The sequence below is a fragment of the Equus asinus genome, chromosome 26 (assembly GCF_041296235.1).
Source record: "Equus asinus isolate D_3611 breed Donkey chromosome 26, EquAss-T2T_v2, whole genome shotgun sequence".
Classification (NCBI taxonomy): domain Eukaryota; kingdom Metazoa; phylum Chordata; class Mammalia; order Perissodactyla; family Equidae; genus Equus; species Equus asinus.
In genome coordinates, this window is record NC_091815.1 from 22,905,119 (window position 1) to 22,930,885 (window position 25,767).

General features: G+C 40.1%; 1 protein-coding gene across 2 annotated transcripts; it reads right to left on the bottom strand.

The window, feature by feature from the left end:
• ZNF527 (zinc finger protein 527) lies at positions 1-22,911 on the bottom strand. 2 transcript variants are annotated; one of them, XM_070499012.1, is made up of 5 exons: positions 22,723-22,911; positions 19,845-19,919; positions 15,770-15,886; positions 15,036-15,131; positions 1-2,188 (listed from the first exon to the last, which is right to left on the bottom strand). In XM_070499012.1, the coding sequence occupies exons 3-5, from the start codon at positions 15,837-15,839 to the stop codon at positions 615-617; spliced, it is 1,740 nt and encodes a 579-aa protein (XP_070355113.1). In that variant the 5' UTR covers positions 15,840-15,886; positions 19,845-19,919; positions 22,723-22,911; the 3' UTR covers positions 1-614. The 2 variants fall into 2 exon arrangements, with proteins under 2 accessions (XP_070355113.1, XP_014704241.3); XM_014848755.3 differs by having other exon boundaries at positions 15,760-15,886; positions 22,723-22,905.
• Between the last annotated feature and the right edge of the window lie 2,856 nt (positions 22,912-25,767).

Below are 25,767 nucleotides of genomic sequence, written 5' to 3' on the forward strand. Positions count from 1 at the left end.
TTAACTTAAGCAAAAAAAGGAAATTTATTGGATCACAAAAATGAAAAAGTAAAGGATGGTGTAGACTTCAGGCACGACTGGATCCAGGAGATAAGACAATGTCATCAGATTCCTGGGTCTCACGTGCATTTTCTCTGTGTTGGACAGATCTTGGGAAGACTTTCCTCATGGAGTAGCAAAAAGGCTACTGGTGAGTTTTTAACCTTACTAAATCCTTGAAACTTGCAATGCCAGAAAGAAAAAGATCTTCTCCTATTACCCATGACAATACCTCCATATGGCTCTACTGGTCCAGACAGGGCCATTTGCCAATCTCTTATTAATCACTAGGAGGAAAATAATCGGCCAGCCTATGACCAATCCACTGCCTCCCTGATTAATAGTTTCATCAGCATCATATGCACTGAGGGTGATGTAAGTCTCAAATGGGGCATAGAACAGATCAAACAGTAACATGTCTACCACCCAGGTTATCTCAAATAAGGGATGCTCACGAACTGAAGGCTCTTTCATATGCAGTACATTCACAGAATTACTAACCAAAGAATTCACTGATATTTATTTAATAAGGACTGAGTGGTGACTGAATGTTTTCTTTTTTATACTTGTAATAATCAGAGAGTTTCTCTATTATGAATTTTCTGATGGCGCCTGAGGGCCGAGGCACAGCTAAAATTATTCCCACATTCATTACAGTTATAGGGTTTTTCTCCAGCATGAATTCTCTGGTGTAGCCTAAGGGACAAAATCTGATGGAAAGCCTTCCCACATTCATTACATTCATAGGGCTTCTCTCCAGTATGAATTCTCTGATGCTGATTAAGGTATGAGCCACAACTGAAGGCCTTCCCACATTTACTGCATTCATAGGGTTTCTCTCCTGCATGACTTCTCTTATGATGAATTAGAACAAGAGCATCACTGAAGGCTTTCCCACATTTACTGCATTCGAAAGGTCTTTCTCCAGTATGAATTCTATGATGTCGATTAAGCTGTGAGTCAGTCCTAAAAAACTTCCCACATTTGATGCATTCATAGGGCTTTTCTCCGGTATGAATTCGCTGATGTTGATTAAGGTGTGAGCGATAACCAAAGGTCTTCCCACATTCGTTACATTTAAAGGGTTTCTCTCCTGTATGAATTCTTTGATGCAGAGTAAGGGCTATGCGTCTGCTAAAGGCTTTTCCACACTGACTACATTCGTAGGGTTTCTCTCCAGTGTGGATTCTCTGATGTTGATTAAGGTGTGCGCTCTGTCTGAAGGCTTTATTACATTCCTTACATTCATATGGTTTCTCCCCGGTGTGAATTCTCTGATGTTCAACAAGGAAGGCATAACGGCTGAAGGCCTTCCCACATTCATTGCATGCAAAGGGTTTCTCTCCAGTGTGGATTCGCTGATGCTGAGCAAGGTGTGCGCTCTGTCTGAAGGCTTTGTTACATTCCTTACATTCATATGGCTTCTCTCCAATATGAGATCTCTGATGTTCGCTGAGAAAGAAGTCATGGCTAAAGGCTTTTCCACAGTCATTGCATGCATATGGTTTCTCTCCACTGTGAATTCTCTGAGGTTGAGTAAAGAACGAGTAACAGCTAAAGGCATCACCACATTCATTGTGTCCATGGGGTAATTTTCCAAAATGAGTTGTTTGATGTTGAGTAAGTAATGAGTGGAAACTGAAGAGATTTGAATAATCATTACTTTCATAAGATTTCTCCCCATGAGGAATTCCTGTATCTTTACTAAGGTATGTATTCTGGTTAAATTCTTCACATTTGTTACCTATCAAAGATTCCTTCTCAGCATGTAGTCTTTTATGTTCAATTAGAACCGAATTTTGGGGGAACATTTTATCATAAATATCAAATTTATGTACTTGCTCTACTGTGGGAACTCTTTGTTGTGTTAAAAGTACTGACTTCAAGAGAATGCTTCTCTCAGAATTATTATATTCATTATCTCTTTTCACAGCAGAAATTTCTTGAAGAGTCGTCACTTGCCTGAAATGCCTCTCCTGACTTCCCTGATATCGCTCAAATTCACCCTCATACTTCCAGGGTCCCCTGAAACTGGAGCATTCGAGGTCATGACTTGTCAGTCTTCCCAGTACTATCCTCTGGGATATTTCCTCTTCATCAACGAACCATTTTGGAGATAATTCCTTGATTTCATACCAAGACTCCCAGTCTGAAAAATATCAAGAAAGCAAATGTCTTCTAGTTTCCCTTTGCAAGGAGAAAGAAAACTGTTATGGAAGAAACTGAAAATTTAACTGAGAGAAGAAGGGGGAAATGTACATGGGATGACATCTCTCAAATTGCAATATGAACAAAATACAAAGAAAGCACAAAGAAAGAAGAGAGCTGATAGAGGAAGGTATATGTGTTGGTGACGGGGAGGAGGTGATGGGGAAACAGGTAAAATGTAGGGCATCGAGATGAAGATAAAGCTAAATGCCAAGAAAATAAGGACTTGAGAACAACCAATTAGATCCTGACTACAGATTCCCCGCCTCTAGTCTTTACATTCTCCACCCCATTCTGCACTGGCATTCAAAAGACTCAAAGCTCCCTGAGGGCAGGGGTGAAATGTTTACTACTTATTCTTCTTACTGTTTCATCCAGTGCCTAGGACGATGGCAGCACTTTGTTGAGTGAATGAATGCTGACAGAATATTCAACAACTTCTAAGATTTTGTCAGGGACCAGAGAAAAATTATTGGGTTTTTTCTCAGTGTCTAGAAGAAATCTGGAGGTCAGTGTTAGTCATCGAGAAAAATACTGCTTATAGAATAGACACCTGTTCCTTTTAGGAGAGGATACTGGTTGAGGTAAGGTGGAAAGGAAACTTTTTTAAAAGATGATCTCAAAAAAAGGAAAATGAGAATGTCCTTTTCATGTCACACCACAATAGTCAGCCTGTACAGTCCACCACAGAAAGCCCACTCCTAGGTGCCCAGCACCCTGCGGTAGAGGAAAAGAAACATCTGAGACACGAGTCCATCTCGCTTTTTTAAACTCGAAGGAGAGACACAAAACTTGTGCACACAAAACTTCAATATAGCATATAATGAAGGACTAGTTAATATGATACGGATTATTAGTAGAAAACTGTCAGAAAAACAGAAATCAAACTCATTAGCTTAGTTGAGGAGTAATTCCTAGAGAACATGTACTTGATTTTCAAGGCTATGATCGGGCTTCCAAAATACAGTGATTATTTCAGTAACAAATTTTGACAAGTAAGTAATTTTGATGTTTTGATGTGCTTAGGGATTATTTTGGAACTGCACATGTTAGCATTTTTTCGGTTAATTAGATACAGCCTTTTCCAAAACAGTTTCCCATCTGTTGAAAGAAAAGCTGCCTCCAGGCTAGGTCAGCACAAAATTGAAAAGCAAAAAACATTATGCATCTGCCTATTTCTTCTTTCCAATACACCCTCCACTCCAGGAGAGCCCCCATCCCTCCTACACACAGCCGTGGATTTTCTCTTATTTGCACCCCTTTCTCAATCCAGGCCTGAGAGGGCTTTGTGCACTTACTCTCTGTTAGATACACGCTGTTGTTCATTCTTTCTGCAGAAGTACACTTACTTTGGTTCCCTCAGCCACTCTCCTAGAACCTCCTTTCCTGTATCCATCACTCAGGGTCACTATATTCCCTCTTACTGAGACTAAAGCTTTTCCTTACACCAGGCAAATGGCAGCTTTATACAATACTTGATGTAATGCTGAGTAAAAGAAGACTGACGGGAGAAGACTACAGACATTTTCCAACATGGGGGATTCTGAGGTGCCTGGTGACCCAACCAATCTCTTTAAAAAAAGGTGGGGGGTGTCTATGCTGGACTTAGGCAGATGAATACTAGAGGCGAAAGAACTTCATATGGGGTATTCCAGGGGAAAGTATAGAGAGGAAATAAGCATTGTATGTGTGGAAGACATATTCACTATGATTGCAAGAGAGAAATACTTAGAAGTTAATGGTATCATGATGGCATTCAGCAAAAGAAAGAAGACAATTCACCCATATCAGTAACTGATTGAGGGGAAAAGGGCAGTTATGGATTCAGGCAAAGTGGAAGAGAGCCAAATGGGCATCCGTGTGGCACAGGGGGAAAAACACAGGGTTTGGAGTCAAAGGTGAGTTTGAATGCTACCTCTGCACCTAGCAGGCCAGTTATTCTACCATTAACAAAGTGACGATCCTACCTCTTGAGCCTCAGTTTCTTAGTAGGCAAAATGAGGTAGATATAGTATAAAAATAAGGGATAACAGAATTATAACATACCTCGTAGCGTCTGGCCCATCACAGATATGCAGTGATACTTAAAGTGAAACAAATTAATATATGCTCATGAAGCTATTCCTACACCTACCCCACTACAAGGCTCAGATACCACGATACCTATGTCCAAACAGGGGTTATGAAATAGGCTCACGGCCAAGCGGCAGGACAAAGAATGGCATTTCCAACTGATTAGGACATGTTGTAACTTATATAATTTATGTAGTTTCCAACTGATTATAATCTATAAATGAATGGAAGTTAGAAGTCAAAGTATGTTCAACTTTGGATTCCAATCAGAACTACACAGCAGGCTGATGTATAATTCTGGCAGAGGAAAAGGCCTTACTAGACTATGGACCTAGTCTCCCACATGCTGAACTGGTGAGCAATAGACAAACTGGTAGATACAGTGATGAAGTAAATCATCTCCTGGCATGAAACCCTGGAGATTCTAATGAGAAATCTCAAAAAAAAGACAAAACTCATGGGTAAATTCTAATCAAAAGGAGGAAGTTTACTGGTAATGCCCAGAACTCACGTTCCAATGAAGAACCTGACCAATGACCCACAGACTCACAGATTGGATCTCCTCCTTTAAAAGACTGCAGAGAGCTGTACAGTCCAATATAGCAGCCACTAACTGCATATGGCAATTGAAATTAATTAAAATAAAAAGTTTTAAAACTCAGTTTCTCAATCACACCTAGCCATATTTCAAGTGCTCAACAGCCAAATGTGGCTAGTGGCTGCTGTACTGGAAAGCACAGATACTGATCATTTCCATCATCACAGAATGTTCTATTAGACAGCACTGGATAGAGATCTAAATTAATACGACAAAGATCTTATGGACGAATGAGGAAGACAGAGAAATAGGGATTGGAGCCAGTTAAAGGAAGACAGAGAAACAGAACAGGGCTTTAGACAGAGAAAAAGAATAGTGGCCAGAACTATCTTATACGTTCAGTAAGCTGAGGAATATGAAAATGAAGAAAGGCAACCCGGATTTAGTCAAACTAGAGGGTCAGAAGCCAGAATGTAAGTTGTAAGACAATGGAAGAGAATTTGAAGTAAATGTGATAAGTGGAGATTGCAACTGGCATATAAGTAATCGGAAGAGAGAAGGGAGTATGGTGTCCAGGAAGACTAAAAAGGTCCTATAAAATGTTATGAAATTATTTTAAAGAAGATTTAAAGAAACAAAAATGTAAGATATAACTGCAGCAAAATAATTTATACCAGGCCAATTTCAATCAGAATTCCATGAGCATTTTATTTCTGAACTTGTAAAATTATTTTAAAGGATATATGGAAGAAAATGATCAATAACATAAAAGAAAATTTGAGGAAAAAAAGAAGTTTCTATGATCAATAATATAACCTAAGCCTTGCATTTTATACCTTCCTTCTATTAAAATCCCTATAAAAGGACTCCACCAGGGTGATTTGTAAAATTCTCTATCATTGTGGGGAAATGTCAAGAGAAACACACTTGAAGCATAAAAAATCTATGGGATGCAGAGGAGGACACAGCGAAGAGAAGCATGAACCTCCCCATCCTAACCACACCTGGTTGAAGGGAATTTCATGGTAAAAATACAAGGAAGAATTTCCATATCGAGTGGATCTGTGTTGGGGCTACAGCTGAGGATCAGCATTAGGGCTGCTGTACAGCATTTTTCCTTGTAAATAGAAATAATATTAGAAAACATTCAAGCAATTAAAAAATGCATGAAGTAGAAAGTCTACTCTCTCAAGATACCATCCCAAAGACCACGACTGTTCACGTTGGGTCTATATCCTTCTAGGATTTTCCTTGTACAGATAAACAAACACAAATAATTTTTATATACATACTATTTCCAACTTGCGTAAAACATTTTTTTTAACTTAAAACACTGTAGACATCTTTTCATGTCAGCACGAATAAAGCTACCTCATTCACAGAATGGAGTTACTATAACTTTTGCACTTGTATCCCGAAAGGTGAGTTACGTGCTTGCCAAAATTCAGTTGTGTTCTCAACCTGTTTAGTTCATTTGTACTTGGCATTTATAACTACATACTTTAATTTAATATTTAATTAACCGAGTGCTAAAAGAGAGTTGTTTTAATGAAAACTAAGTTGAAAGTTTTAGAAAAACAGGCTAAACATGAGTTACTTAAAGACTTGTTTTTTAATTAAGTGCAGAAGAGAATTGTCAAAGCCTGTTAAAAACATGAAACTCCACAAGGATTCCATACTCACATGGTTTGCAAGTGTTTTGCTTCACTTTAAAAGAAATAATAAGGGAAATTGTGGATAGTGCATTATGAGTGTGGTTTATGTAAGAAAGACAACGCTGAACTCCAATCAACAGATCACATTCAAATAAAAGGCCTTGGCACTATATCAAAGGACTAATGAATGTTCATTTATATGCCATAAAGTTCAAATAAAATGTCTCACATATGTGTGTATACCGTAGTCCCCCCTTATCTGAGGTTTCGCTTCCCAAATATATTAAATGGAAAATTCCAGAAATAAACAATTTCTAAGTTTTACATTGCGTGTCGTTCTGAGTAATGTAATGAAATCTCGTGCCGTCCTGCTCCATCCACCTGGGTGGTGAATCATCTCTTTGTCCAGGGTGTCCAGGCTGCATATGCTACCCACCTGTAAGTCACTTAGTAGCCTTCTCAGTTATCAGATCTACTGTCACGGTACCACAGTGCTTGTGTTCAAGTAACCCTTACTGTCCTTAATGATGGCCCCAAGGCATAAGAGTAGTGATGTTGGCATTCGGATATGCCAAAGAGAAGCCATAAAGTGCTTTCTTTAAGTGAAAAGGTAGAAGTTCTCAACTTAATAAGAAAAAAAAATCATATGCTGAGGTTTCTAAGATCTACGGAACTTTTATCACATTATATTGTTATAACTGTTCTCTTTTATTATTAGTTATTGTTAATCTCTTACTGTGCCTAATTTATAAATTAAACTTTATCACAGGTATGTTATGTTTGAGAAAAAAAACAGTATATATAGCATTTGGTACTATCCACAGTTTCCGGCATCCACTGTGGGTCTTGGAATGTATCCCCTGAAGATAAGGGGGACTACTGTATTTTTTACAATTCATCATAACCAACTTTTTAAAAAACTGATCATTTACAAGTCAAATAAGCAGCTTCTACATTATGTGTTTTTACATAATTTTATATTTCTACAGGATACATTTCCAAAAGTGAAGTGTTAAATAAAACTAAATACATATTTTAAATATCAATATCCACTGTCAAATTGCCCTCCAAAACAATTTTTATCAATTTACATTCCTATCAGCAACATAAAGTGCATATCTTCAAACTCATCCACACTGACTTTGTTCTCAAACCCCTACAAGTAAAGAGTACTCACTATTATTTTAATTTGCAATTCTGATTATAAAGTTGAGCATTTTTATGTACATTTATGTTTATGTACTTTTTTGTATATCGTGGTTTCTTCTTTGGTGAATTCTTTATTTACATCTTTTGCACATATTTTAATTGTACTGTGCATCTTCTAAGTGATTTATAGAAGCCATTTATAAACTTAGGGCATTAAGGCTTTATAAGTATTTTTTCTCCTCAAATCATGACGTTTTACTGCCATGTCATCTTCATTTATAGCATTTTTGATAAAATTAAAAAATTTTTTTTTATGAAGTCAAATCTCTCAATTTTTCCCTTACAGAGTCTGGCCTTGATGTCATTTTAATAAAGATTTTCCAAAGTCCAATATTACATGAATATTATCCATAACTTTTAAGAAAATCTCTTTATGCCACTGATCTGAAAAGCTACCTTTAGCTAACACTAAATTCCACACTTTCTCTGTTGTTCCACTAATCTATTTCACTGTTCTTACAGTGGACGAATCTTCCTATGGATAACAGGCAAAATTCTTAAATATTAAAAATTGAACCAAGCAATATATTAAACAAATAATGCACATGACCAAGTATGCAATCCAGAAGTACAAAAATAGTTCAGCAGTAGGAAATCCTTGACTAGAAATTGTCACAGGATTTTTTTCTGTAAGTTGTTATAGAGGAAAAAAAGATAAAAGAAGAGAAAAAAAATCACCTTGAAAGATGCCAAAGATATATAAAGTGCAAAAGCCTTTCCTGGTTAAAATATATACATACACAGATACATACGTAAAGCTAGGAATGGAAGACGACAGGCACATTCAGTGTGAAACACCTGAAACAGTCCCACGATGTCACAAAGAAAAAACTGATAGCAACTGTTCAACACAGATATGGAAACTGTGGTTGATAAAGTAAAACTGAAAACAAGACAACGTACAAGGAGACGTAATTACTGGAAAGGACACTTCATCTAGCAAACCGTTTGCCTTTTCCTCCTAGTACACAGGAAACTGCATCTCCCAACTTCCCTTGCAGCCATGTAACTGAATTCTGGCCAATCAGAAGTGACAGATGCCACAAATGCTACTTCTGTGCTGGTCCATTAAAAATGTCCTGAGAGAGCCTCCATCCATCTTTATCTCTCTGTTTGTGTGTCCATCTGTCTCAATTTCCTCTCTCTCTCTTTCTTACTGGCTGGCTTCAGAGGATCAAGTGGAGGACTCCAAGGCCCTAAGAGCAGATGAAGCCAAGAGATGAAGAGGCCGTCTACCTGAATGACAGCATGCAACAGAGGCCCCAGGTAACCTCACACTGGATTGTGACACGTACAAGATATAATCTTTACTGCTTTTATTCACTGAGATTTTGTTAAAGCAATTAGCTTTACCCTGACTAATAAACTCAGAGAATTGTTGAAAAACTACAAGCAAGTAAGAAAGCACATTAAATGGCTAGACAGATGCAAATTAATACCTTTTTTATATACCAACAATAACCAGTCAAACATCTAAAGGGAAATAAAGCTATATAGTAGGGAAAATAGTGTAGCACTGGTTTAGGAATGAATAAATAGATCAATGGAGCAGAAAACAAAGGACAGAAACAAGGTTCATGCAAATATAAGAACGTGGCATATGATGGAGGTGGCATTATAATCAACAAGGAAGAAATGGATTAATCAATAAACAGTATTGGGAAAACACCACGTGAATAAAAACCTCACAAGTCATATTTTAAAATTAAAGTCCACATGGGTTATGGGAGTAAGAGTGAAAAACAGAACTTTAAACCTATTGAAAAATAATACAGGAGAATATTTTTAGGACCCCAATTAGAGGAAGATCTAGTAAACATGACTGCAATAAAGCATCAACTATAATGGAAAAGACGGGCGAATGCGACACTATCATTACAGACTTGTGGGTGAGAGGACATGGCGAAGTTCAAAGGCACGGCACAGTCTGGGAAAAGACAACAAAAACACATACTATAGAAAAATGATTAATGTCCAGAATTTATAAAGCAGTTCTACAAATCAATAAGAAAAAGACAACATTATCCCAAAGAATGGGTTAAAAATATGAGCAGGTAATTCACAGAAGAGAAGAACTGAGTGGACAATGAATTTCTGGAAAAATGCTCAATCTTACTAAGCAAATTAAAACAACTTTGAGAGGCCGGCCCTGTGGCCGAGTGGTTAAGTTTGTGCGGTACGCTTTGGCAGCCCAGGGTTTCGCCAGTTCAAATCTTGGGTGCGGACATGGCACCACTCATCAAGCCACGCTGAGGCGGTGCCCCACATGCCACAACTAGAAGGACCCACAACTAAAAATACACAACTACGTACTGGGGAGCTTTGGGAGAAAAAGGAAAAATAACATCTTTAAAAAAAATCAAAAAACCAACTTTGAGAGCACTTCTCTTCCACCATATCGGCAAAAATTTAAGTTGGACAATATCAAGAACTTAAGGTGGAGAAGATCAAGAGAATAAGGAAACAGGAATTCTCAAACATTGTTAGTAGGAATATGAACTAATACAATCACTTTCAAGAATAATTTGAGTATCTAGTCAAATAAAATGTGCACTCCTATGCCCCAGCAATTTTACTCTAGGTACAAATCCTTGGCAAACTCTTATGTGCATATGCATGGAAACGTATCCTGCCACAATGTGAGACAGCAAAAAAGAGAAACAATCTCAATGGTCATCAGTAGGGAAATAATTAAATAAAACTATAGTAAATTCAAAACAAACAATACCATACAGCAGTTAAAACAGAATGGAACTATATTACATATAGATTTACCAAGGATAAATCTCAAAACTGATGTTGAGTAACAAAAGCAAGCTACAGAACAAAATGTAAAGAGTACCACCTATAAAAATAAAAAGACTTTTTTTTACAGAAGCGTAAATGTTTACAAAAAATGTTTTAAAAATGGACTGAGGGGCCGGCCTCATGGCTGAGTGGTTAAGTTTGCAGGCTCTACTTTGGCAGCCCAGGGTTTCACTGGTTTGCATCCTGGGCGTGGACATGGCACTGCTTGTAGGGCCATGCTGAGGCGGCGTCCCACATGCCACAACTAGAAGGACCCACAACTAAAATATACAACCAGGTACTGGGGGCATTTGGGGAGAAAATGCAGGAAAAAAAAGAAAAAAAGATTGGCAACAGTTGTTAGCTCAGTTGCCAATTTAAAACAAAAAAAAAAAAGGACTGGAAGGACGTATACTGAATTCATGACTGTGGTTGCTTCTGAGAGCAAGAGGTAAAAGAGGGAAAGCAAACTGAGAATGGGGAATGAAGAGAACTTGCACTTAAAATAGTTTATCTCTTTTATCGAAAGTAAAACTAAATAAAAATATTAACAATGGTCAATTCTTGGTGGAATTTGTTATACTATTGTCTATACTTCTCTGTATTTTTAACTTTATCAATAGAAAATAAAAAAACATTTCCTAAATAAAAACTTGACTCTCCATCCTGAAAGAGAACAAATGCACCAGGAAAAAGTAACCCAAAATGGTTAAGACTGAGATATGCCCTAATAAAATGACTTCAAAATTAAAGAACCATTGGGAGATCAGAACAAAATCCAAAATTACTTACACATAAAGGAAACACATCAGCTGGCATCAGACTTCTTCATAACAACATTCAACACCAATTCTATACTATAAGACATTTAAGGAAATAATGGCTGATTATGAACAAGGTAGAACTCAGGGGGACACTGTTTGCATGAGTCCTTTTTGAGGAAACTGCTAGAGGACAAACTTCAGCCAATCAAGAAAGGTCTAGAGAAATGTCAGCAAAAAGACTAGTGGAAAACACCGAATATAGTTAACCACAGAACTAAGACTAAGTGAAAGGTTGGGATAATGTGACAGAACAGCATGTAAATATAATATGCCTTGACAATGTAAAAAGCACACAACTAACAAAATTTGGGAAGAGAAGGGGAGGGAGTAAAATAAGGCTGCTTATTAACTCAACTGTAACAGGTAAAAATCAAAGGCTGGTTTTTAAAGCTAATCAATCGAGTAACCGAAGGAATAAATACTGTCTAAATAAACAGAGCACTATAACCATCAAAGTAAACACTAGAACAAAAGAAAAACCTTCCTATTTATTCTAAAAATTATAGTATTACATGACAAAAAAGGCTAGGAAAACAGGTAAGTGAAAGTCTTTTTAAAAAACTATAAAAACCAGAAAATACAATATAAAACAATATACAGAATTAAGCCCAAACATGTCACAAATGTAATTTGGACTTTCACCTATTAAATTGAAATGATATTCAGACTGGTTCCCAAAGCAAAGCTCAATGCTATACTGCACGTAAACCCCACATTTAAAACAAAAGGATTCTAAACGTTGAAAATGAAAGGATGGGTAAGGGCCCTAAAGAAAGCAGAAAAAGGCAAGAAACAGATTCCCCTCCAGGGCTTCCGGAAGGCAGGCAGGCCGCTGACATCTTGATTTTAGCCCTGGAAGACTCATTTTAACTACTGACCTCCAGAGCTATGACATAATCAACTTGTATTGTTTTAAGCTACTACGTTTGAGGGAATTTGTTACAGCAGCAATAAGAAATTAATACAGAAAGTAACTCTTTCTGGAGGGGAATTTGGCAATTCCCAACAAAATTACATATGCACTTAGCAATCCCCTATCTCAGAATCTACCCTGAAAATACAGGCCCAACAATACGAAAATACATATGACTAGGTTATTTATTGCAGCATTGTTGTAACTGTAAAATACTGCAAACATCCTAAATGTCCACATGTTAGAAAGTAGTTGAATAAATTATCATGATATCTGCACAATGAAGTATTTCGCAGCTGTTAAAAAAATGAAGATCTCTGTGAATTAATGTGGCATGATTTCCTGAAAATATAGTTAAGTGAAAAAAGCAAAATGTAAACAGTATCTGTAGTATGCTACTCTTAATGTAGCATACAAGGAGATAAAAGAAACTACACATATACCTGCTCATTTGTGCAAAAGAAACATAAAGGGCAAACTTGAAAATAAAGAGATTAGTAATCTACAAAGTGTGGGTAAGAAAGAAAGGGCTAGGAAGAAGTAGGGAATAGAAACAGGAGAGCAGGGATGAGGAGGGAGCAAGCATAGTTTTGAGTCTTAGAAGCATGTAATGTTTCAGATGCCAAAAAAATAAACAAGTAAAACCAACCAGGATGTGGTAGAAACCCAAAACAGAAATACAAACAGTAGCAAATAAACCTAAAAGAACTAACCTAAGTAACTTTGGAAAATAGTATTTTGACTGAATATTGTAACTCTAAAGACAAAAAAAAGAACCATATACAAATAATGTAATCTAGTTAGTAAATTTGTTTCTCACAGAAGAATAGGTTGGAAATTCTGAAACTACTTTATGTGTATACTAAAATTGAGCAAATAAGTAAATAGACTGTTTCTCAGTGTTGGAAAAAGAAATTACAAGTAAATAAAGGAGGGGGGTTAGGATAAACCCTGTGGAGCAGGACTAGAATCAAGGCATGAAGATAAACTGATCATTTTAATACACAACAAGATAGAGGCAGAAATACAGAGGTGTGTGTGTGTTAGTGTACACACATATATTTTCCAGCTCAATCTACGTGAGGGCCTAGAAGCAATGGCATCCCAGTAGCAACGAGCACACCTAATACCCAGACCTTGGTTTCTAACATCATTTCCCAAGAAGAGGAACGAGGGCTCCTTGGAGAAGTGGTTGATTGAAGGCTGGGGGAAAGAAAACAAGGTAAACCTGGAACACCTAGAACCGGGAAGGAAGTGCTCAGATAACAGACGGGGGTATGTTAAAAGGTCAAAAGAACCAACTTGAAGGAGATCCCAATGGTCAAAGCTGGAACAGTTTGAACAACAAAATAATGACTCATTGGATTCACTGTGAGGTAATCATAGACAAAATAAAAATCCATGATTCCATAAATATAAAAAAATAATTGAATATATAAATAAATGGGAGAGAAGGAACAGCTCCTAATTAACAATCCTAATTAACACATGTAAAGAAAAGAAAGAAATGGAAAATCAACATTAGGTCAACAATACAGTAATAATTGTTGCAGACAAGATCCAAGGGGCCAATGCTAGAATTAGTGGGCAAAAGTTTCAGAAGAAATTAAATAGTCTCAAAGTATATCCCCCAAGATATTTATTAATTACAAATAGAAAAATAGTAAATTTACAATGGAGAAACCAAACAGACACCACTTTCACCAAGTGACCAAAGTTAACATCATCGATAATAAGACATAGCAATATTATGAATACTTTGGTATAAATGCACCAAGAGTGACACAACATTATTTCTGTGGCGCCCTTTTCAAAAATGCATTACCTCAATTTAGTCATGAGAAAACATCGGATAAACCCAAAATGAGTACAAGCAGATGTAACAAGCCATTTATCTAGAGTGAAGCTTATCTGAAGACTCTGGGAGAGATTTTTCCAAGAAGAGAAAATCAATGGATTACCTAATGCGTCTGAGTGTCTTAAGAGATTTATACAATTGATGGGGAGTTGGGAATTGAGTTAGGAATACATATATAGAAAACTAAGGAAGAAAACAAATAAATAAAACCCCCAGATAATTGTTAACTCTAGGAAAAATAAAAAGTCGTATAAGAAAGTAATCTTCGCAAATGCACAGCCCAGCTATGACTAGCATTTAATAGCCACAATAATGCAAATGCTGATTAGTGATTCAATCAAAATTATGCTATTGGTGAGATGAGGAATGGGAAATTGTGTGTGTGCACGCGCATATGTGTTGGATTCAGGATAAGAAAGTACTAAATTCTTACTTTCTTAGTAAGAAGATATTGGATGAGAACTAAACTGAAAAAACAATCAAGAAATAGCAACATAAACATATTTGTTAGAGACAGGAAGGAAACACCAAAAGAAGCTGTAAAAGTAAAGAAAGTGGATCCCTCTAGGGAGAGGAAAACTGGAGAGCAGGGCAAGAAACTGCCTTTTTTAAGGGAATAAGCCTTGTAAAACTACTTGACTCTTTAAACTATGTGCAATCATAAGTTTGATAAAAATAAAAACTCTAAAAAGAACTCTAGAAATGTATACAATTCTGACCATAAAGGGGAAAGAAGAGCTGGGAAAGACTGAGATTCAAGGTATAGACAGAAGTATTACAGAGTCTCCAATCTGACAGAAATAGGGAGGAAACACCCCCACGCCCACCCCTGCCCCCGCCCCTTAAGCCCTGGGCAGCCTCCTCACATGCAGCCCTTCTCACGATCACATGGTCTGGCCCCTTACAACAGCCCAAGTTCCCCATCACTCACCTGCATATTGACCATCTGACATCTCTCTCTCTACCATCCAAGGTTCCTTCCCTTGCTCCAACAAGGAGATCATGTTGGGCTTAGAGATGGAGAGTCCTGTTTACAGGAGAAGAAAAATGAGAACAAGAGAGAGACAGATAGATGGACAAGTCAACTTGCTATAGCCGTTCCAGGACTCAGACTCAATCTCTTGGTCATTAGGCAAGAAAGGACATCAGAGGAAGGGCCACAGAATGGAATGATACTTGCATGGAAGATGAGGAAATTGAAGCTTCTTCCATAGCGGTTCTCAAAGTGCTAGAGCAGAAGCACCATCACCTAGAAACTTACTTGAAACGCACATTCTCAGGCCCCCACCCAGACCTACTGAATCGGAAGCCACAGTGGTTCTCAAACTTTAATGGGCATCAGCATCACTGGAGGGCTCATTAAAATCCAGAATACTGGGCCTATTCCCAGAGTTTCTGATTCTGTAGGTCTAAAGTGGGACCCCATAAACTGCAATTTAACAAATTCCCAGACCATACTGATGCTGCTATTCCAAACCATTATTCTACAACAAAGTGAACTACTCATTTCTAACTCTATGAAACTACTTCAATCATTTCCTGGGAACAGGAAGTAGAAATTCAGCTGAGCACTTAAGATGCCCTAGATATTCCCAGTGGAGGAGGCAAAACACCCAGAGGGAAGATTTTGAATTACGGGGGAGAGACATCCTTACCAAGCCATACCAAGTTCCTGTAGTTCTCCAACATGACGTCTCTGTATAAATCTTTCTGAGATGAGTCCAGCCATTCCCATTCCTCTTGGGAAAAACCTAGAGCCACATCCCTGAAGGTCACCAAACCCTGAAATAAAAAAATTCTTGTTTGCCAAGTGGTCCCATATGGTCCTAGCAGGAAAGATGAATTCTGCCAGAGTTCAAAGCTCTAAGTGGTCCAAGAAAAATAATTATTGGGGAACAAGTATGTGCCTAGGTTTATCAAATATTTTGGGAGAAAGAGAAATATTAGAAACAGACTCACCCTTTGAAATGTTCACATTTTTGTGAAAGAGAAAAGACATGCTCAGAAAAAAAATTAGCTTATAGCATGAAACATGAAAGTATATGAGCAAAGGCTAAGTTTTATGTTACATATACTAAGTATCAAGACATTTTCACAGGGAGAAGTCCTTCATGTTCCCCAAACTAGGATATCAGATGGGTCAGAGTAGGGAAGGAAGGCTTTGAATTGCCCTTTAACAAAAAGGCATGGTGTGAAATCTAGACTCTATGTGTAAGGAGAAACTTCCAGGAATGTATCTGGAAGAAATAATGAAGCATATATATGAAGGGGTTTAAACAGAATTTTCATTGGAAGGATATATGAAAAATCTGGAAAAACTGACATGTCTAAAAGTAAGAGTTTAGGCTACACCACTGAACTATAAGCTGTGTGAGGGGAAGATATGTTTTATAAGCTGAAGTATATCCAGTGTCTATTACAAAACCTGTCACATTGTAAACACTCAGTAAATATTAGTCACTCAGTGAATAAATGGTGAAGTTTCCTATAAAACATCCATATGAAGGAAGAGCACTCAACGCTTAAAAGTGACAGTTCTTGGGGCCGGCCCTGTGGCCAAGTGGTTAAGTTTATGGGCTCTGCTTTGGCGGCCCAGGGTTTCGCTGGTTCGGATCCTGGGCGCGGACACGGCACCGCTCATCAGGACATGATGAGGTGGCATCCCACATGCCACAACTAGAAGGAACCACAACTAAAAATACACAACTATGTACCAGGGGGCTTTGGGAGAAAAAGCAAAAATTAAAAAAAAAAAAATAGTTCCATTTTGCAGAGAATGGTCTCACTTTTTATTAAAAATAATGAAATGTCAAATATGGTTATTCTACAGAGTAAAAATAAGGATGAATGTGGCTAGAGAAAAAAAAAATCACACAACTACATAGTGTTGTATAACGGCCGTGTGCCCCTCTACACTTCTCTGCGTCCTGGGGGGCTGACCTGTACTGACTACATCCATCGACTCCCTTTCCCCACTCCATTTTCAGTTGGGTTAAGCCACATGCAAGAGATGGGAGGGAGGCGAGCGAGGCACATTTTTTTCCCGTTCTCCGCCCTTGCAGCACCATGCTGTGTGGTCTCTGTCCTTCAGTCAGAGGTCACAGTGCCTGTCAGGGGCCCTCTCCACTCAGATCTCTCTGTCTCTGGGTTCAGTCCTCAAGTTAGTAAGGGAGCTCTGCTGTTATGAGCCCCACGGTATAGCACTACCCTTTGTAGCTTCTCTATTTACTTGCAAATAGTCCTCTTTTGAGTTTCTTGCCAGAACCCCAACTGATAAACATGTTGACCCAAAGTACTTCCAGGACATGACCAGAGATCCCACAAAAGCACCACTAGGCAACTCTACTACACTTCCCTAATAAATTCACTCTCTCACTCTCCCATGACTATTTCACACCTTTTCTCTCTCTCTCAAACTACCACCAACTCCTCCCCGGTTCTCACTTTGAACTTCCTTTCCTCTAGCCCATCACATGTACTTACTGACTTGTATCTGAACTCACATATTCTGCCTTCTCTGTTTCTACAGAAAAAACTCTAGGCTCCTATCTAAGACCAATCTCTACTTGTCCACATAAAGACACTGTTACCTCTCTCCCTTGTAATTATAAGGGAGATAGCAGACATCTCCCTTATATTACTATTCACTTTACTGGATTAGTCCTATCAGTATACAAACTGATATAATATCTTCCATCTTATAAACAGAAAATTCCCTTCCATGATCTCACTCTAGCTCTTGTCTCCTTTCTCTACTCCTCTTAATAACCAAACTCCTCCAAAGAGTTGTTTAGATCAGTGACGTCCAATAGAAATACAATGTGAGCCACATACGTAATTTAAAACTTTTCAGTAGCTACATTAAAAAAGCAAATATAGGGGCCAGTCTGGTGGCACAGTGGTTAAGTCCACATGCTCCTCTTCGGCAGCCCTGGGTTTGCAGGTTCGGATCCCAGGCACGGATCTATGCAACACTTAACAAGCCATGCTGTGGCAGGTGTCCCACATATAAAATAGAGGAAGATGGGCACAGATGTTAGCTCAGGGCCAATCTTCCTCAGTAAAAAGAGGAGGACTGGCAGCAGATGTGAGCTCAGGGCTAATCTTCCTCACCAAAAAAATAATAATAATAAAAGTAAATACACGTAAGTTAAGTTAATTTATCTAAAGTGTTATTTCAACCTGTAACCAATATAAAATTATTAATGAGATGCTTTACATTCTTTTTTGTACTGTATCTTCAAAATCTGGTATGTATTTTATACTTACAGCACAACTCAGTTCGGAGTAGTCATATGTGGCTATTGGGTACGTTACTGGACAATGCAGGTCTAGCCTCATTGTCTCTATTCTCACTTTTTTTCACCTTCTATTCTCTCTTGAACCCGAAGCAATGATGCTTGCATCCCAACCACTCTATAAAGTAGTTCTCGTCAAGGGTATCAATAGCGTCCACGTTACCAAATCCGATGGTCAGTTCTCAGTCTTCATCTTCTTCAGTCCCTCTCAGAATTTAAATCAGTTGACCATTTCCTCCTTGAAACACTTTGTACTCTTGACTTCCAGGACTCACACTCTTCTGGTTTTCCTTCTACATCAGTCCTTCTCAGTCTCTTTTGATGGTTCCTCTTCTTGTCAGCCTCTAACTCAGTCCTTGGACCTCTTTCCCATCTACATTCACCACAATCCTACCCTCAAGATAATCTCATCTGTCCCATGGCTTTAAACACACTAACGACTCTCAAATTCACATCTCCAGTCCTAAACTCCACATACATAATCAATATTCCACTTGGATATCCACCAGGTCTCTCAAACAATATATCTAGAACTCAATTCTTGATCCCCATCTCACTCCACCCCGTCTTTTCATTTCAGTAAATGGCATGACCATTTACACAGTTGCTCAGGTCAAAAACCTTTGTAGACATCCATGGTTCTTTCTTCCCCTCACACTCCAAAACCAACCCCGACCAAATCCCGTATTTTCTATCTCCAATATATACTCAGAATCTCACCAGTTCCAGTGCCGCCACCATGGGCCAGGCGGCTGTCACCTCCCACCCAGATTACTGTAGTAGTCTCCTGACTACCTGCTCCCATCCTTACTTCTCTGCTATCTATTTTCCTTTTAAAACATAGATTAAATTACATCACAGACACTCCAATGGCTCTTCATCACCCTTAGAACACAAGTGAAAGTCCCGGTCATGACTTTCAAGGGCCTGCATAACATGGTTCCCAGCTACTCCTCTGACCTCACAGTGCTCACTTCCCTCCAAGGATACCGGCTCATTGCTATTCCCTGAACACATCAAACATGCTCCCACTATAGCAACTTCCTACTTGTTATTCCTTCTACTTTGAAAGCTCTTCCCCAGATCTCCACAAAACTTACTCCCTACTTTCACTAGGTTTTTCTTTGCTCAAACATCACTTCCTCAGAAAGGCCATCCTCTACCTCCCTATTTAATAGGGCACTCATAATTACACTCTGTCCTCTATTTCACTTGTACGCATCTCCAATACAATACACCATGATCCATCGAAAGAGGAGAGAGTTCTGTTCCATCACACGTTTGAGCACAACACTGAGTAAAAAAGATACTAAATGTTTTGTAGAAGCATTATATGAATAAATAGTGGAATGCTCACTGGGGTATCTGTGACTTTCTCTGAAGTCCCAAAGTCCTGAAAATGAGGTGGAATTTCTGGAAACAAAGTGAAAACATCAACTTACCTGGGATGTGGCTTTACAAAGTCCAACAGCCATTCCTTCTTCCTTCTTCAATTTTCTCTTTCGGAGAACAAAGTCCTAAAAAGGGTGAGTTAAGAAAGAAAAAATGGCAGACCAGCCCTATGTTGCTGATCTGAGACTCACAAAGATAGAACTATTGCCCCTTTATGGTCCCCACCACCTCCTTACTTGGGCCAGCCCCAGCCCTTTCCAAGACCTGATTTTTCTCAGCTTTTTTGGCTAAAGCTGAAGTTAACCTCTCAAGTCCTGACTGATATTAAGGACACGTAGCCTGAACTCAACACAATCTAAAGTCCATCCTACTGCCAACAAGGCGATTTATGATCTGGCCCCTGGCTGTCCCTTAGACCTCATTTCCTACCCTTCTCCCCCTTGCTCACTCCTCCAAGCACAGATTTCCTTACAATTCCTCAAAGACTGTGTGCACTCCTTCTTCAAGGCTGTTGCCTTTGCTTTTCCTTCTGCCTGGACATGGCTCACGCGCTCTCTCCTCCTTCCTTTCTGTGCCCAGTTGTCACCACATCAGAGGGATTTTCTTGGAAATTCTATCTAAAGAGAATCTCCCTTCCAGTCCCTTTTTCCTTATGCTAATGTATTTTTCTTCTTAGCATTTAACACCATTGGATATGTTACTTTTTTTTCTGTTTATTGTTGTCTTCCGAGTAATAGTGTAAGATCTAACACAGCTAGGATTTGTTCGGTTCACTGGCGTATCTCTAGTGCTAGAATAATGCCAGAACCATTGTAGGTGCTCAAAAAGTATTTGATAAATGAATAAATAAATCTTACTGTGCCTCCTGTAATATAAATAGTGATGTTACATATGTTGTATACGTCATTACCTTATTTAATCTTCACAGAACTGCAAAGGTAGGTATTATTACCCTCATTTCACTGACAAATGAAATTGAGGTTCAAAACGCTAAAACAACTAACTCAAGTACTAAGAGTCAAACTGCAGTGTGACCCAAAAACTGGTCCTTTTTCAAGAGACCACAATGTCTGAATGGGAAATATTCAACATAACCTGAGGAATCAATGCCATATAATTCTTAGAGAAGCATCCTTAGAGATGGTAGATGCTACCTTTATTACTCCACAGAAATGCAGCCAGAGGCAAACACTGCCAAATTTTAACCAAACCAATAACAAACGGCACAGCCTGAAATATGTTCCTTGTCCTCTCAGAGCCAACATTTCTTCATTCTGAAAACAAGGATAGTTGTGTTTGATCTAGAATTTAGAATACCAGACCCCTTAATTCTGGACTACTCTGCACTAGCCAATTCAGTCTCTGAGAAAGTTACTTCCTTAGTGCAATGCAGCTTTAAAAGCCCCTGCAACCTGAGAGATCAGTGAAGTCTTTTTAGCATCTGGGGGCCCTAAGTAGCATTAGCGTAAAAGAAATGTTTCTTAAATTTCTGTTTGCAAAAAGCTGTGTATCCCTTGGGTAATATTTTCCAAGTTTGAGGTGAGCCAGCAGTCCCTGAAAGCAGGTGATATTAAACACTTGGGCCTTACATAGCCCCCAGGCGCAGGGTGCCTCGCTACTCCTTCACTCCTCGGCTAAGAACCTTGGGCAAGTTAATCCATCGCTCAGAACCTTTCTTTCCTCACTGTCAAGACTGCATGAGTCAACTCCTGGTATAGAGAAGTGCCACCCTTGGGCCACCTTAGATTCTACACACACATTCGGAGATGAAATGAGAACACTTTCCTTTGCAGACTGAGAAAGAACCAAAAATTTAGCTCACTTGGTACATCAGAAAAAGAGCCACGGATCAGCCTCTCTCATCGTCAAACATAGAAGAGTTTTGACAAGGACAAAGCTAAAATCTCAAACTCCACGGCCTAAGGAGAGGAAGACAGGCTTCCAGGTTGGGCTTCCCTCCCCAGAGGTGGCCAATTTGAGGCTGGTCTCACTACAGTGTCTTCAGTCTGTGTCCTGTGACTCACGAGGGGACTGAAGGGAGACCCAGGTTAAGTTCCCACGTCCCCAGGGTTCCTAGTCCAAGACCAGGGACAATGCTCTCCAACACTCTCAGAACCCAGGGCTCCCATTTTTCATTCGTACAATCTGGGAAAGATCAGAGAGTTTACTAATTAAAAGCAAGGACTCAGGAGCCTAACTGCCCAGGTTCAAGACCCGGTTCTGCTTCTTAATAACTGTGTGAACTTGGGCAAGCAGTTTTCACCTTTCTGTGCCTCACAATCACACACTAGGTCTCACATACACATACAAATTCTCACCCAATCACACACATATACATGGTTACACAATCACACCCACAAAGTCACACACATACACAGCCGCATTAACACAAAGATAGAGGTGATGATACACAATCACTCCAACAGAGAGACAGTCACACACAATCTCACCCACAGTGACATACGACACAAGGTCACACATCTTGTCACAATTACTCCTACAAAATTATACCTGCAAAGACAGGTGTTCATGGGCACACAATCACACCTGCTGTCACACACAGACAGTTATATCCACTGAGACAAGCGGTCAAACATAATCACACACACATTCACACAGCGACACACGCACACACAATGTCACACCCGCAGTCTCTCACAAACCCATACACAATAACACAGTTATACCTGCAGAGACAGTCACACACAAACTCAGTTTCATACCGGAGACAGACGGTCACGGTCGCCTACAATCACACACACGGTGACACACAACATCACATTCTGTCACACCTGCAGTCTCTCACACAGTGATCCACGGTGACACAGCCTCCCCAGGGGCCCGTCTGGTCCCCATCCTCGTCCACGCAGCTCCACCCCAAGCCCGGCCCTGACCCCCTGCTCGCGCGCGCAGCCAGGCCCAACTCACCTCCCGGCGCCGCGGGCTCTGGAAACCCGCCCGGCGGCCCGAGCCCCGCGACGTCGCCTCCCAGAATCCCCCACGGGGCGGAGCGGGGCGGGGAGTGAGGCGCGAGGGACCCGGGGCTCGGCTGGGGAAACATCCAGCTGCGGGGACCCGGACTCGCTTTGCCTTCCGACTCTGCGAACTACCAGCCCCAGAACGCTTTGCGCCGGAGCCTTCTTTGCTGAACTACATTTCCCAGAGGGCCCAAGGCCCGCCGCTGCTTCGCGCCTGCGCCATAGGCGGCAGCCACCGTAGGTGTGGGTAGCGGGAGAGGTGTGTGCGACCCTGGGCGACCCAGGGCCCTCAGGTGACCTTGGGCGACTGTGTGTGAGGAAACGGTGAAGCTGCGCGCGTCCGTGACTGTGACTGAATGCTCAGGTGTGACGGTGTGTGTGTAACTGTCGCCGCACACTTTTGTGCTTGCGCATCACGGAGCAACGGGTTCTGTCAGTGCAGGAGTGTCTGTATCTTAAGTCACGCCCCTGGATTGTGGGTTGTTGTGTGACACATTGTGGGTCTGTAACACCGAGAATATGAGAGTGATTGTGAGTGTATGAGAGAGACTGTGGCTGACTTTGGACGTGACTGTTCCTGTAACTTCTTGTCCCAGTGACAGGCGGTGGAGCTTTGTTTGTTCCTGGGCTTGCCTTTATGGTTAGTACGTGGGAGAAGAGTCTGTGTGTGTCTTTGTGTGTTACTGTCTTCAGATCTAGCTGTTCTCCCACCCCCACCCCACCCCACCCCATCCCCCACCCCTACCCCCACCCCGCACCCCCACCCCACCCCACCCCCACCCCCGGCCGTGGGCGGGGTCAGCGTTATCCTCTTTCATACAACCCTTCTCTAACTGCACCTAATGTGAGGCCGGGCACAGAAGGGAAATTAGATTCCATTTGTAGGAAGATGCTCATTTGCACCAAAGCCATTTATAATTTTGTAGCCAGTAGCTCTGGGGTTTGTCTTGTTGCTGTTTCCACCTTTTCGCTTTACAGCCTTACTTAGGGCTCAGCTTTAAGAAAGCTGCCCACAGAAAGGACAAGAACGTGAGCCTTCGAGTGATGTTAAGGAAAACCAGAGCTGGACAGTAGTTGAGGCAGTGAAAAAAATATGTTATTCAGGAACTATTGCGATAGAGGAAAAGAGACTTCAGTATGGAACTGGGCTCAGTTCCAAATACAGCAAGAACAAGTGGGGATTTATAGGCAAGGAGCAAGTTGAGGGGTGGGGAGGGTGGATGGAAGATTACTAAGAGGAGACAGCAAGGATGGGAGGGGATTTTGGCTGGACTGACCCACAGGATTCTTGCTGAGGGCAAGTCAGGGAGATCAGACATCACCTGGGTGGCTGAGGAATTTAATTAGATATTGAGAGTGATCAGATATCAAGAATTCTGTTTAAACTGACCTGACATAATAAAATATATGTAATAAAATAATAATTTGGATGATAACTGTGGTTTGGTACTTGACAAATACATCAAACAGCTCTCCCCTGGACTTGATTATCATGCAGGTTGGAAATCATCTGGGATGTTTCATACTAAGGTGCTAGAAATTTAAGATCTTCCGTTCTTGACTGGCAAGATATACCTCCAGAGCAACTTTGTATGTGTAGGACTGCCTCTTCACATGTCGGTAATTGATCATAGGAAGACTCTTTGTCCTCTGTTTATTTTTCTTATCTCATGCCGCCAAGTCCAACCCTGGTTTGACCCAGTCATCTCCAGTAGAATAGGGCAGTGGTCCTCGAAGTGTGCCAACTAAGTAAGTGGTTGCAGCGCTAAAACCAATTTTGGTAGGACTCTGTCTATCAGGGTCTAGTGAAGAAAGCAGAACTACACCGGGAATTTTAAACAGGAGATTTCATTATAGGAAATTGATTACACAGTGTTGAAGGACTGAAAGAGCAGGAAGGGGAGAGATTTATAACTTCGGGAAGCAGCTAACATCCTAGAGCTTGGAGAACAAAGGGGAAGAGATGGATTTGCTAGGACCTGAGAGCTCTGAAGAGGGCTCTCAGCCTGGCTGTTAACTGGATTTGATAGTCTGGTGCTGGGAAAGCAGAAAGAATCTGCAGGCAGACTATAGCCCTCCTCAGCTGCTAGGGAGAGTGAAAGAACTGGAAAATAGCAAGTGAGTTCCTTCTCCCTTTCTCCCTTCCAATCTCTCTTTAATGCCTCCATTGACAAACTATAACAGGAAGCCAGCTAGCAAGGGAGTCTGGGAAATGTCCTTGTCAGGGTCCCAGCCCCAGCATTGCAGAGTAGAGAAAGGCATGCTTGGAGCTGGAACAATGACAGGAAAAGAATCAGCACATGATCCTTCTTAAACTTGCTGGAAAATAATTTGGATAATTTTCCAAGTTTATTTTTTTTCCCCAGAAACTCTTCTCAACCAGGTTACTACTTCCTTATAAAGAAATGTCGATGCAAATAATCCATACTCAATCTATAAATCAAAATTGAGGTGAGTTTATTATGAGCCAGGCTTGAGGACTATAGCCAGGACCAAAGAAGTGGGGTGTACAGAGTGGTTATATGCCATCTTGGAACAAAGAGCATATGTCACATGTGACAGGAATATCTCTTTTACTACTGTCACCGGATGCTTAGCTGGCGCAGCAGATCAGGGGTCAGCAGGTCAGTGGTCGCAAGAGGAGCGCAGCAGATCAGAATTAATCCTTAGTTCCCTGGAAAAGAGGCTTATCCTTAAAGAAATGCCAGTATAAGGGGAAGCTACATCCCTATCTTTAAGGGCATTGTTCTTTTCTTTGGGACATTGTAAATGTTTAAAGTAGATGTACAACATATGCTCAATAGGCCACCTCAGGCCCTTTTGGAAAAACAAGGTCAGGCTGAATTAGTTTTAAGCCAAATGAGTTCCTCATATACTCCAGTATATACTATTTGTTTTCATTTATTTATCAAGAATCCTATTAAATGACAAAAAATGGTGCACATTTAGTAACAGTATCTTAATAACAAAGCAGTACACGTTCTGAAATAGATTA